The 14,924-nt window shown below is 34.8% G+C and overlaps 1 protein-coding gene across 3 annotated transcripts in view; it reads right to left on the bottom strand.

Moving 5' to 3' along the window:
* LOC150096082 (uncharacterized) overlaps positions 1-14,924 on the bottom strand; it is a 329,695-nt gene that overhangs the window by 161,613 nt on the left and 153,158 nt on the right. For all 3 annotated transcript variants that reach the window (XM_090408971.1, XM_090408972.1, XM_090408973.1), the window contains exon 5: positions 12,899-13,023. In XM_090408971.1, coding sequence (XP_090265097.1) covers positions 12,899-13,023 — 125 coding nt within the window. The remainder of the gene's footprint in view (positions 1-12,898; positions 13,024-14,924) is intronic.

Raw genomic sequence — 14,924 nt, 5'->3', positions numbered from 1 at the left:
AATGTTTAGGCTCAGGTTACTGAGCTTAAACATTATTTAAGCAATAATGTCAGCTTAAGTAGCCACTCCTAATTTCAGCCATTCCTGACTCCTCAGTCACTCAGTAATTTATTTTATTACTGAGGAATATGGCAGTAAAAAGAAAAACTCAGTAACATAAAATAATTGCTGAAGCTTTACGTTCTATAACAGTCTGGAATAATATATAGCAAATAAAGTACTCGGCCATGGGATCCTTAGGGGTCTCATGCCAGTTCCAAGCCTGGATAAAGGAGGAGGGTCGGTCAGATGAGTGTCGATGCTCTCACCGTAAAGAAAAAACATGATTGTTATCTGATGCCTATACAATCAACAGTTACAACATGCCAGCTCGGGTGCCGCCAGATAAACAAGGCCCCGCGACACCAATCGAGCGATCAGGGTTGGATCGAAAAGTGGGATACCGTAAGGAAACAGAAACTGAAACTAACAGAACTGTTATCAGTAGGAACGTGGAATGCAGACACTCTGGATGTCAGGAAAATTAGAACTACTTCGTGAGGAAATGAAGAGATATCGGTGGGATATACTAGGATTGGCAGAGATGAGATGGACATCATCTGGAGAGATCAACGGATGTGAAGTAATATGGTCAGGACATGACACCATGCACGAAGCAGGAGTTGGCTTCCTTCTTAGCAAAAGAGTTCGAGAGGCACTGTTAGGCTACAAACCAGTCAATGAACGAATCATAGTAGCAAGATTTCAGGCAAAACCATTCAACATATCAATAGTCCAGATATATGCACCCACATCTGACAGCACAGATGAGGATATTGACTTATACCACAAAGATCTGACAGAGACGATAGAAACAATACCAAAGCAAGATGTGCTAATTATTGAAGGAGATTGGAATGCCAAAGTTGGAATAGATAATGATGGTTGGGAAAGAGTCATGGGAAAATATGGTTTCAGAGAAAGAAATGAATGAGGTGAAAAATTGTTAGAATTTGCTGTGGACACGAGATGATGATCTGTAACACAAGATTCCAACAAAAGGAGTGTAGAAAATGGACGTGGCGATCAAATGATGGGAAAACCAAAAACATGATTGATATGATTAAAAGAAGATGGATAATATCAGTACAGCAATGTCGAACTTTTCAAGGAGCGGATATAGACTCGGACCATAGTTTAGTGATTACAAACATCAAGTTGAAATTAAAAAAGAAATATAAACCCCAACATCAGAATAGAAGAGATACAGCATGAATAAGTGAAGCAGAAATAGGAAGAAGGTACAGAACAGTGTTAGAAGAGAAACTTAAAAGTGTGGAGAAAGAAAAAAAACTCGAATTTAAGAGTGAAAAGAGTAATGAAGCCGATAGAAGATGCAGTTGAAGAAACAGTAGATCAGCAGAAGAAGAGAAGATCAAGAAGAAATGGATTACACAAGAAACACTGAAGTTAGTACATGAGAAAAGAATGTTGAAGATAAGAAGGGATACATCAGAACAAACAGAAGAAAGTGTAATAAGGTGAAAAAAAAAGCAGTCAGAATGGATAAGATGAAATGGTTAGAAGCTCAATGCAACAATATAGAACAGTACTATGGAGAGCATAAAACAAGGGAGGTATACAAAATGACCAGAACCATTAATAGAAAGTGGTAACCAAAACAGACCACAATTAAAGATGAAAAAGGCAAACTATTGATGAATAAAGAAAAAATTGTACAGCGGTGGACAAGATACTGTAGTGAGTTATATGAAGAAACACTAGATTCAGATAGCATTGGGAAACTGACTGAAGAATTGAAGCAGATATCACCACCAAGTAATGACCATGATATGGACATTTTAAGAGGAGAGGTAGAAAAAGCAATAGGACGGCTAAAATACAACAAGAGTCCTGGTAATGATAACACTATTGGAGAAATGTTTAAATATGGTGGTGAAAGTATGGTTACAGAAATGCACCAACTATGTAATCATCATCATCATCAACAACCATGGGTCCAATGCACGTAGGTGTCTGCTGCCATCTTGATATGATTCTTCCGTTGCTATGTATGTAATATCCAACTATATAATATGGTATGGAAAGAAAGGAAAATGCCAGAGGAGTGGGTGAAATCAATATTAGTGACATTATACAAGAAAGGAAATAAGCTAGAATGTAAAAATTATAGAACAATTGCCTTGATAAATCACCTTGGTAAAGTGATGATGATCATATTGACAGAAAGATTGAGAACACAATTGGAAGCATATCTTGCAGACGAGCAAGCAGGATTTAGGAAGGATAGAACTACAATTCAACAGATTTTGACAATGAGGTTAATAGCAGAGAAAGCTAGGAGAAAAAACAAAAACATATATACTTGCTTCGTTGATTTTCAGAAAGCATTTGACAGTATTGACCAGAAAGTGACATTAGCAGTTCTGGAATCCTATGGAATTGATAAAAAACTAATAGCTATATTAAAAGATGTTTATCAGAATGCAGTTGCAGCAATTAGAATAAGTGATGATTTGGGGAAATGGTTTAAAACAAGCAGAGGTACTAGACAGGGAGACCCAATATCACCAAGCATTTCGATCGCACATTTAGAAAGAGCAATGCACTAACTGAAGGAAGATGCCAAAGGAATATCTGTACATAGAATGAGAATTAACAATCTGAGATTTGCGGATGACATTGTTATTATTGAAGACAACGAAAGAGAACTACAAAAAACACTGAAACTGTTAAATGAGGAAGGGAAGAGATTTGGACTTGTTATGAACTTGAAAAAAGCAAAGACAATGGTATTTGGTGAGAAGAACATGAAACAAAAGATTCAAGTGGATGGAACTGATATAGAAAATGTAGAACAATTCACATATTTGGGAAGTAAGCTGACACATGACTAGGACTGTAAAAAAGAAATAAAGATCAGGATTGCAAAAGGAAGAACAAATCTGAAGGCCATGGATAACATCTGAAAAAGTAAAGTAATCAGCCTGCAAACAAAACTAAGAATACTGGAAACATGCATCTTCAGTGGCGTACTGTATGGATCTGAAACGTGGGTAATAAATAAGGAATTAAGAAAAAAAAATTTTGGCATTTGAAAGAACTTGTTACAGGAAGATTCTAAGAATAGGATGGGTACAGAAAATCGCCAATGAAGAGCTCTATCAGAAGATACAACCAAAACAAAATCTAATGCAGAAGATTATAAAACAGAAGCTGCAATTATTTGGACACATCTGTAGAATGAGCGAGGACTGAAAGATAAAGACATTTTATGTTTGGTATTTTGGATGGTTTAAACAGAAGAGGTAGACCATACAGAGAATGGATAGACAATATAAAAGACTAGTGTGGAATGGGTGTACAAAAACTGTGACACTCTGCACTGGACAAAGAAAGGTGGAAGAAGATAGTGAAGCAGGCATCGGACATCAACGGGCAGTGAGCCCATGGTTCGTGATGATGATGATGAAATAAAGTACCAGTTGTACCAATTAAAAACTAGCCACATAGTATCTAATGAAAAATGAAGCTTGTGAACATTATACCAGATTTGCCACTCAATTTTTGATCTTCTCCTTTCTGTTTTTCTAATTTTCTTTTATTTCTGAAAATGAAAGAATGATTCTGAGACGTGCCAATGCTGAAGTTCATCAATCTATCCTGCAGACCAAGATCTAGGTTTCTCCCCTCCTGTTGACATTTTCATTGCCATTTCTTCCATATATATATATGTGCATATAAGTATATATTTCAATATTTTAATCAGGAATAATAAATTATTCCTGATTTTACTTGATAATTGGTTTCCTGAACTCTTTGGACCTCAGTTAATGAAATCTAACAGAAATTAGAGTAGATTGTAAAACTCAGTGTCTCTGTATCTATTGCTTTGCCAAGCGGAATCTATCCGATGAAAATAGTGGACACAACAAAAGAGAACTACAATCATCTCAAATAATAACATAATTTAATTTTAAACGCAAATTGATGGCAAGTAGGTTGAGAAATAAATACAATAGGTATTTTCTCAAATAAAATAAGTGCAAGACATATCTGAATAGCACAAGCCAGTAGGAGAAAAAAAAAAGAGAATGAGCTCTTTTTTTTAATTTAATTTTTTTTTATTACAAACAAGTTTGTATGGGATAACTTTCACGAACTTTTGCAAAATTTTCAGTCAACAATGATCCCTGAATATGGATCATCATTGATTGAAGTTCGGCCATCTTTGAAATGTTTCCACCACTCGTATGTTTGGGTCCGGCCTAAAGACTCATTCTCAAATGCTGTTTTTAACATTTCAAATGTCTCCATGAAAGATTTTCTCAATTTGACACAAAACGTCACATAAATTCATTGATCATGAAAATCAAGCATTATAAACACAAAAAAACACCAGGTGCACCAAACATATGTTCACTCAAACAGACTTAGTACAATAACTAAGCAAAAATATCACATTGCAGTTTTCACTAGGCTATTTTCCAATGTTGCCACTAGATTGCAGCATGAAGTACAAAGCTAGTACCATAATAGATTTAGTTTAATCCTTTATCCCAGTGAGAGCAAACAAAGTTTGCGCCTGAAAATATCTTCAGGACTAAATATAGTGTTGTACTATCTTATCCAGTAAGTAGTGCAACACCAAGGCAACTCGTGGCAAAGGTGGAGCAAGCTACCAGGCACTTCTAACCCAGTATCTCCCATAATGCAAAACACATTTCCTATGAGGATATGTATACTGTTATGCATTAAAGGGATTGGCCATCTACCCAGACTAGTTTCGACCTTTATTGAGGTCTCTTCAGTGGGAGCCAGGCCCAGAGCTGGAGATACCAGGCAGAAGCAGTAGCAAGTCATCTGTGCCTATGGGAGTTGCCAAAAGGTTTATCACCTTTTTTAAAAATTACTCTGGATTTAGAGAAAGATGTTGAAAATTTATTTATCACTAGGTTAGACTATAATAGATTTAGTTTAATCCTTTATCCCAGTGAGAGCAAACAAAGTTTGCGCCTGAAAATATCTTCAGGACTAAATATAGTGTTGTACTATCTTATCCAGTAAGTAGTGCAACACCAAGGCAACTCGTGGCAAAGGTGGAGCAAGCTACCAGGCACTTCTAACCCAGTATCTCCCATAATGCAAAACACATTTCCTATGTGGATATGTATACTGTTATGCATTAAAGGGATTGGCCATCTACCCAGACTAGTTTCGACCTTTATTGAGGTCTCTTCAGTGGGAGCCAGGCCCAGAGCTGGAGATACCAGTCTGGGTAGATGGCCAATCCCTTTAATGCATAACAGTATACATATCCACATAGGAAATGTGTTTTGCATTATGGGAGATACTGGGTTAGAAGTGCCTGGTAGCTTGCTCCACCTTTGCCACGAGTTGCCTTGGTGTTGCACTACTTACTGGATAAGATAGTACAACACTATATTTAGTCCTGAAGATATTTTCAGGCGCAAACTTTGTTTGCTCTCACTGGGATAAAGGATTAAACTAAATCTATTATAGTCTAACCTAGTGATAAATAAATTTTCAAAAAGCTAGTACCGCTTGTTGGCATGATAATTCAAAAGTTTGGGAATTTTCCAGACAAACCTCATATATTGATGGCTTGGTAAATGATATAGGGAAAAGTGTATACATACATCCTCTGTCCAGATAAAAACAAACTTTTCGAAAGTAGAAGAAACTAGTGGCGCCACCTGTTGTATCTTTTACCAAGCCATCAATATATGAGGCTTGGTTGAAAGTGGCAACCTTCATTAGTGTTATGTCAACTGTTTATGACATTTGTTTCATTAGACGCCGAGTTATAGTGCCAAGAGTGACAATGTGTTTTGATGAACGGTCGGAAAAAGAGTTTCAAACAGAGAGCTGCGATTGACTTTTGTGTTAAACTTGGTAAAAGTTTTACCGAAACGCATCAAATGCTTCAAGAAGCATACGGTGATGAATGCTTATCCCGTATTCAAGTTTACGAGTGGTTTAAGTGATTTCGAAGTGGTCATGAGACGCTTGAGGGCAATGAAAAGCCGGACTGTCCAAAAACTGGACTAAGCGAAATTAACATCCAAAAAGTGCGTGATTTCATCAAAGAAAACCCCAAATCGTCTGTGAGGTTGATTGAAGATGAATTAAAGATTCCAAAATCAACTGTGCACAACATTTTGATGATTTATGAAGGCAGAGAGTTTGGGCCTTCATATGGAATTCATGAATTCATATGGAATTCATGATTTGTTCCCCATAAGTTGACCGACGAACAAAAAAAAAAAAAAAAAAAAAATTCGAATTGAACACTGCAAAAAACTCATTAAAACAGTTCGTAAGGACTCAAACTTCCTTGAAATGATCGTTACTGGTGATGAAACAGTGTTTTGAGTATGAGCCCGAAACAAAGCACCAGAGTGCTGATTGGAGCCCACCAGAAGAGGGGCATCCGAAAAAAAGTCGCTTGGGGAAGTCAAAAATAAAGACAATGCTGATTTGTTTCTACGATTCCAAGGGCATTATCCAAAAGAATTCATTTCGCTTGACCAAACAGTCGATGGTGAGTTTTATCTCAGTTTTGAAGCAATTGATAGCGAGAATTAGTCACGTATGGCATGAATATCACGAGGCAGCTGGTCACTTTTGCATGATAATGCACCACTCATCGTTCGAACATTGCGAGACAGTTTTTGAGCAAAAACCAAGTTTGTGTGTTGGATCACTCGCCATATTCACATGATTTAGCACCCTGTGACTTCTTTCTCTTCCCCTGACTTTATTTGCTGATGAAAGGAAAGCGATATGACACAACTGAAAAATGTTCAAGCGGCAGTAACCGCGACCCTCAACAGTATCCCGAAAACCGATATAAAAAACTCATTTAATGAATTAATTGACCGTGCAAAATGCTGTATCGAGAATAAGGGAAAGTATATTGATTGAAATAAATGATTTGAATAATTATAATTGACCTGAGTTTTAATTTCTATCAAAAGTTCCGTTTCTTTTTGGACAGAGGGTGCATATATCCTCATGCAGACTCATGATATCAGCCTCTATAAGATGGTTCATCCAATTGTGGTATGAATTATGTTTATGTTGATAGATTGCTAAGCAAGCAAATCAACCTGTCCTGAATATGATGATATTTTGTCGGAGGTCATAAGACAACTCTTCTCATAAAATATAGGATTCACATACATAAAAAATCATTTATGTATGAATAAATGATTTTTATTCGCATGCTTTCAGAAGATATGAATGAAAATAACCTCGTATAATGAAAAGCCACCTTCACGTCCTGTACAGATCAAAACAAAGCAGAGTTTGATTGTTACACTAAATACAGTAAAATGTCCTAACAGTCTATTTCAAAATAACTGATAAGGGAAATTTATTTTATGAATTTTCCAAGAATTTCATATCCCTCTTTTTACTTCAAGAAAGAAAGGACTTTAGTTTTCATAGCTCTATATTCAAGCTATCCACGAAAAAACCAAGTTACTCCCCCCCCCCCCCACACACACACCAAAAAAATATGAAGCTGTATGAAAAATTTGCATTTTGAAACCTATATATCAGAGAGTATCAGATGCAGAAATATATGTTAAAGGTCATATTACAGATTCTGAGTTTTCTTCTAAATCAAATCAAAGCAATGCTTATTTTATAAAAGTAACAATGTCTGCAGTGTCGTGTTCTTACATGACTAATAATTAACAACATGCACGTTTTTTACCTCCTCAAGGAGTTTGTATCCTCCTCACCTCTCCAAGTAATTTATTAATTTTTTATTTAAAAAAAAGTATCTTCCATTGTAGAAAATATCTGATCAGAACATGGATTAGTTACTACTAACACTATGTTCCAACATGAAAATGTGAACAAATTCACATGGAAAGAAGATGCAAGAAATAAGAAAAGTCTCATTGACTATGTTATAGTTGATAGTGGTGTTTTCCCACTGGTTCAGAACAGAGTACACAGAGGATTTGAAATAGGAAATGATCACTATCTAGTTTTGAGCAGGATAAACTTGAATATCATATTGAAAAGAAGGCTGTGTAAGAAAGCTTTAAAATGAATCAATGATGAGCAGCTTTCAAATGTGAGCTGTCACATCTGAAAGCAGACACTCAAATATAACTGAATAAAAAATGAAAGAGTTTGAAAACAAGAACCAAACCTTGGAGATTCAATTGCAATAAAGAAAACATTGACTAATTCAGCCAGAGGAATGTGGTAAAGTTGTCTGCAAGGATAAAAAAACCACAACTCCATGGTTGGACTCGGGAAGTTAAGAGGCAGTCAAGGAAAACATATCAAAAGTTCCTGGCAAGTAAATCAGCTTGTGCTCTTAGAGAATACTGAAAAAAAGTAAGCAAGTGAAGAACTGTGTAAAGCTAGCTAAACAAAAGTCACGGAAAGACTTCAGTAACAATACAGAAAATAAATATTAGCAAGGTGGTAAAATATTCTGGAGGTCATTGAAAAAGCTTAGAAATGGAGGAAAAAGTATTGTAAAAGGAATCAGAGATGATAAAGGTGACATGAAAATTGAAGATAAAGATATTCTAGGTGTCTAAAGTAATTACTTTGAAAGACTACTAAATGAAACAAGCAGTGCCAGCACAGTGGTAGAAACCTCTCAACAGGAATGCAGTCAGGAATACATATTCATACTTGAAGTAGAAAAAGTCCATCAAAAACCTGAAATATGGAAATGCAGCTGGAGTAGAAACATTTGACCAGAAATACTCAAATACAGAGGTATAAAAGTTTTACAGCAGCTGCACTGCATAATTCGGAAGGCCTAGTCAGAGGGTTGAATTATGGATAATTGGAGCAGAGCTCTCATAGCAATCATCTATAAAAGAGAGAAATAAAACTGAATGTGACAATTAGAGATATTAACCTAAGGATTGTTCCTATTAAGATTTATGCAAGTATACTTGAGAACAATTGTGGAAGGGAAGCTTGGTGAAGCACAAGCTGGATTCAGGCCAAATGAAGGTTGTCGGGATCACATTTTCACTTGAAGACAAATAGTTGAGAAATCTTGGAAATATAACAAGGATTTGTATTTAAGTTTTGCTGATTTAGAAAAGGCATATGACAAAGTACCAAGAGGAGATTTCTTCAAAATGTTATATGGTGTAAATGGGACATTATATTGAGCAATACATTGTCTCTCTTTAAGATGTAAGTAAGCAGTTAGAATTGGAGATACAGGAAAAGAGGCTGATGTTAAATCAGGTGTGTGACAAGGGTGCACACACACACTCTCTCTCCACTGTTATTCATTATCTATAAGGATCACATTATGAAGAAAAGTTGTATTAAATCTGACATAAAAATTGGTGACATTAATTTTAGCTTTTTACTTTATGCTGATCATGTTATACTTTTGAATAAATCCAGCACAAGTATGCAAGATTCCCTGCCTAAATTGAATAACTGCTGAAATAAATTTGGTATGAAAATCATCAATAAAAAGACAAAGACAATGAAAATAGGCAGAAACATTGAAAACCTCAACTTTATCCTGAATAGTGAACTTATAGACCACGTAAAATATTTCGGCTATTTAAGCACAATTTTCAGTGAAGATGGCAAATTAAATATGGAAATAGACAACAGAATTAGTAAAGCTGGTATAGTAGGAACTCAGCTGAATAAATTTATATGGAATAAGAAAGAAATTAGTCAAAACACTAAATTAGCTGTATACAAGACAGTGTTCAAACCAATTTTAACTTATGGATCTGAGAGCTGGGTTAGAATAACACTTCATGAAAGAGAGGAGACTTCTGATATATGAAGAGTTCTGAGGAAGATTAGCAGAGTCAACAGATGGCATCATTGGCAGTATCAAGTTAAAAATGAGGATATTAGGAAAGAACTTGTCATTGTTAGTATTCAAGAATGTATTAGTAGAGATAATCTTAGGTGGTATGGTCACTTAAATAGAATGGGAGAAGAAAGATTAGAAGAACAAGTGTTAGCCAGTTGGCAGGAAAAAGACTCAGAGTAAAGACCCAGATGTAGGTGGAGTGATATAGTAAAAAGTGCCTTATAAGATAGAAATATTAGATCTGATAATGTTCAATTCTTGACAGACAACATATTAATTCGGAGGAAAATTGTTGATCAGAAGTTAGTAATGATGTAATTTTTCATGTAGTATTATCATAAGATCCTATACACCCCCTGAGGATACATATCAAGGATTTGATGATGAGCTTTAGCTGTTGAAACACTGGCATGTAAATATTTAATTTATTTAGTAAATGATGGAAAGTAGCAAAAGTAATTCACTGCACTGATTTTTACAATTATGGGTTAAAAAAGGTTAAAATTTCAAACAGATTCAACTTCTCTGTAAAGTTCATAATGGATAAAAAAGTTAGGCACATACAAAAATAATTTTATTTATATAAAGTATTTGAACATATGAGTAGTATCTTCACAAGTATAAAGAGAATATCTTATTAAGTAATTTCTCATTTTTTAGTGATTTTACCTGAACTTAAGTCTTTTTCCACACTCCCTTTCTTGGTCTACCAGTCTCCTTCTCTCAGCACTTCATGAAAGAGCAGTGCTCACATCTTCAAATATGTGTTCTCACTGTTTCCTCATTTCTTTCCTCCCTCTCCTTGGAGAGGGGGCAATCTAAAGTATCTTCTGATATATCACTCATTTTTTTGCTATATCCATACTATTCTGATCTCTTCTATATAATCAATCAAGTCTTTTTTGCAATCAGTATTTTTCCAATTATATCATTTTTTCTCTATTCTATTCTAAAATTCTATGTCTCTCTATCCTGGGGATACATATCTAGTATTTGATGCCTTGCATATGACATCATAAATGATGTTACAAGATGTGATCCAGCACTCCTAGCACAATTTTTTCCTCTCATACACTTCTTTACCAATCCCAAAGTCAGATGATCTACTACGTTGACAAGTAAATTCAAATATTTAAAAATATGTACTCTCTTGATTATCCAATCTGACTAAGGTACTTCAGATAATTTATTAAGTTATTAATATTTGCTGGATTTCAAGCTGCCCAAGATATATGGGACTCCAAAAATTCACAAGCCCAATACACCCCCCCAACACCCCAAACCCCTTCAATCGATAGTAGATAGTATAGACAGCTCCACCTACAAACCTTCCAACAAATCACTTCATCACCTCACAAACAACTCATTCTCTTTCATTAAAAATTGTATTCACTTTAAAACCTTAATAAAAAGAAAATCTTAACCTAAAAAATTCAGATAGCATAATCAGATTTGATAATGCTTCATTATTTACCAACATACCACATACAGAAACTCTTGATTTTATTTTACACCTGATCTATCTGAATTATTGTTTTAATCCTATACCCAAATAAACAAACTTTGCACATGAATTATCTTTACATGCATGCAAACTTTGTTTGCTTGGGTACCAGATTAAGACAATTTAATTTGCTGTCTATCATAGCCAAGTGAAAAAACTTCCTACAACTATCTCTGAGAGCATTTTAAAAGCATGGGAAAACACTATTTTGCTGCTTGTATATAGAAAATATATGATTTCTGAATTCATTTAACCCCTTAACATACAAAGACGTCTGTGACACATCTTTTGTTTATTCACTAAAATTGATTTTGAATTTTGGTTTCACATATAAATACAACCGAATATAGACGCTAGACAATCTTGTGCCTATTTCCTTTCAGCTGAGAAAAGTTGCCAACGGCGTGTATCGGCTATTTCGTTTGTTTGCACAAATTCATCATTATTTTTCAAATAATGATGAATTTGATCCAGCAAATCACCCTCGCCCAAAAAATTGGGAAAAACGACTGCTTTCTGATTTTTAATTGGTACATTAAGGGGTTAACCTTGTATCTTCCTGGATCAAGCTCCCACTGAGGAGACCTCAATAAAGGTTGAGCAGGTGTGTAGTCACCCTTCCCGCAACACAAAGCAATGTACATTTCAAAAAGGAAAGAAATGTGCTTTGCATTATTTGGTACTAAGGCAATCTTTGATGTGAAGTCAGCAGCCTCTGTATACAATAAGCCTAGATGTGAAGATACTTCATGCAAACTTTGTTTGTGTACACTTGGATAAAGGATTAAACCAGAATATAATTTCTTGGAAAGTTTAATTTATAATCAAGTGAAACAACTTTCTTTCTACAACTTCTCTGATACAGAGTCTTTTAATGATAAGGTAATATACCTTTTCTACTTGGATATGGAAAATATGACTTCTGCATTAATTCAACCGTGGTATTATTATCTTCCTTGGTCTGGCCTGCGGATGAGACCTCAATAAAAGCCTAAACTGGTATGGTTAACAACCCACTCATAATGCAGAGCAATACACACATGTGAAAGGAAGTGTGTTTTTCATGAATGTGATATTATTATGCAATAATTCATCTATTTCACAGGTTATAGCTAGATGAAAAGGGGCAACATTAATATAAATGTTTCTCATGTGCATAGGCTGGCAAAAATTAGAAGGAAGATGTCCACAATTATCTTGGGAGGGAAGGGGGGACCATATTTAACTTGACTTCTTTGAATTAACCTTGTTTTTTTATCTGGCTACTGGAAGGCACTTTTCGATTAATTCCTTTCCAGTTATAATTTATGCTCTGAAGATGCTGACTTGAAAAGTGAAATATTAATAACTACATAAAAAATGAAATAAATTATTTTGTTCTTCTGGCGATATTATACTATAATGCACTGTTATAACCACAGCATTATTCAACTGCATGTTGTTTATAAATTATATACACAGTATGAAAATATATTAAAAATTGTTTTCAAATTTTATACTGTTTCATACACATAATGCATTCAACATGAACTTACAGCAAGTTCCTGTACTTCTTGCTCTTTAGTAGTTAATCTCATGACAAGAATATTTTCTCTTCTTGTTGCTTCCAACTGTTGCTGTTTTAGTTTTTCCTCAGATTCTCTTAAACTAACAAGTTCCACTATAAAAGAAGTATAATAATTAACTGACTTAAAAAAAAAAATAAATAAATAAAATAAAACAATCACAAAGGACATACAATAATTTACTTAGCATCCAAATCCCTTGGAACACCAGCTGGTCAGCAAGGAAGAATAAACCAAACAGTAGGATGAAAAATAGTAACATGGATTTATTCTTTATTTAAAGGAAGTAGCAACTGCTGTGCCCCAATTTATGATTTCTACTCTAATCTTACAAATTCCTTTTATCTATATTCTTCTAACTTCTATGCCCGAGATTTTACCAAAACTTATACCAATATCTAAGTTATTGCTCCCCATAGTACCCCTAATATTTGTATTTATACTGCGCCTTTTGGGATATTTAGTTTAGGATATTACATACATAAACAAGGAGAAAGAACTCAAATATATCTGAAAGTGTAACTATTGCAGTCGTGACACTTAACTCGATTCTCAACTTAAATTTTCCGCATGACTAAGTACAATATTTTCAAGTGGTTATCAACTGCACCATTTATGTTGTCATGAATAGAGAGAAAGTCAATCTCGAATATATCTCTTAGTATTTAAATATTATTGCAGTCGTGACTCTTAATCTCTTTCCTCAACATTAAATTTTCCCGCGTGATTAGGTACGATGATTTTAAGCGGTGCATTGGATTAGCAACATCAGACAACTCCTTTATCATTGAACAAAAGGTTTATTAAGTTTCTAAACATGGTACAATTCAAGTACTAAACTAAAATACTTATAGACTAACATTAAATTATTACAAGCAATATGGCTATTTGTGATTATGCCGCCATACACATTAATTCATAAATTCACCTGATGTGAACAAATTAGATCAATTCACACTATCTGATTATTCATACTGAAGTAGATTAACAAATTATTCACTGCTAACACATACTCATGACATTTCAATTATTTTATACATTACATTAGGCATTCAATTCTTAGGATACGTAATTACTTAATTCACATTATTTCGTTATACCGTTATTTGCACTAACACACAATTATGTCATTTAAATATCTTGTGCAACATAACAGACATGCAAAAATACCTTAGGACTCTTAATCATTCACAAATCTTTAACACTAGTCAATCTACACATAACACATTCTATCATATACTAAAGTCCTAGTATAACTTCAACAGTTCTATATTGGAATCACGATACTTTTCACAGACAAATTTCTAGCTAACATAGGTTATGATTTACAGTACCTTTCTTGAGCTTTTCGTATGGGCCATTATTCTTTTCCAAACGAACCTCTGGTATAACTTCTCGTAACTCTGGAATACTTTAACACACATATATTTGCTCTACTATTAGCAACGAGGACATCGATCTCTTTACAGCTTTCTGCTTTGCGTAGTTATCACTAGCGTCGAAATGAAGAAGATCCCTCCTTTTCTAGGACTCTATGGCAATTTTTTCTTTGCTTCCTACTTGGGAAAACGGGAATCGAAATCCCGCTCACTTTCGTTTCCGTGTTGTGACGAGGAGATATCACTCCTGTCGCCACTCAGGAAAACCCCATGAACTCCACTGGAACCAAAACCAAACTCCAAGGCCAAAGGTGACCAACCCTTTTATAGCTGCTCCCCTAATGGCACCTTTTCTTACTTCCTTTCTCCTCCTTCTACTTGTTTTTTAATCATCGACCAATTAGGTGGCATTTTCTCGCCAAACGTCATTTGATCGGCAAGCCCGTTCTCAATGTTTCAATCCGGGGATCGGCCCTAAGCGATAGCTTTGCTTTTCTTGTGCTAGCCTGACCTAATCCCCTTTCAAACCTTTTCTATGAATTCTACTTAATAACTTAATCTCTCACATAACGTATTTTATGACTCACCCATTTCTACTTATTTACTTAACTCTCTCA

This window comes from Typopeltis vanoorti, chromosome 19 (genome assembly GCF_054136105.1).
Source record: "Typopeltis vanoorti isolate ZY-2024b chromosome 19, IOZ_Tvanoo_1.0, whole genome shotgun sequence".
Classification (NCBI taxonomy): Eukaryota; Metazoa; Arthropoda; class Arachnida; order Uropygi; family Thelyphonidae; genus Typopeltis; species Typopeltis vanoorti.
Note: the sequence above shows the minus strand (reverse complement) of the source record. Positions and strands in the feature narration are given on the sequence as shown.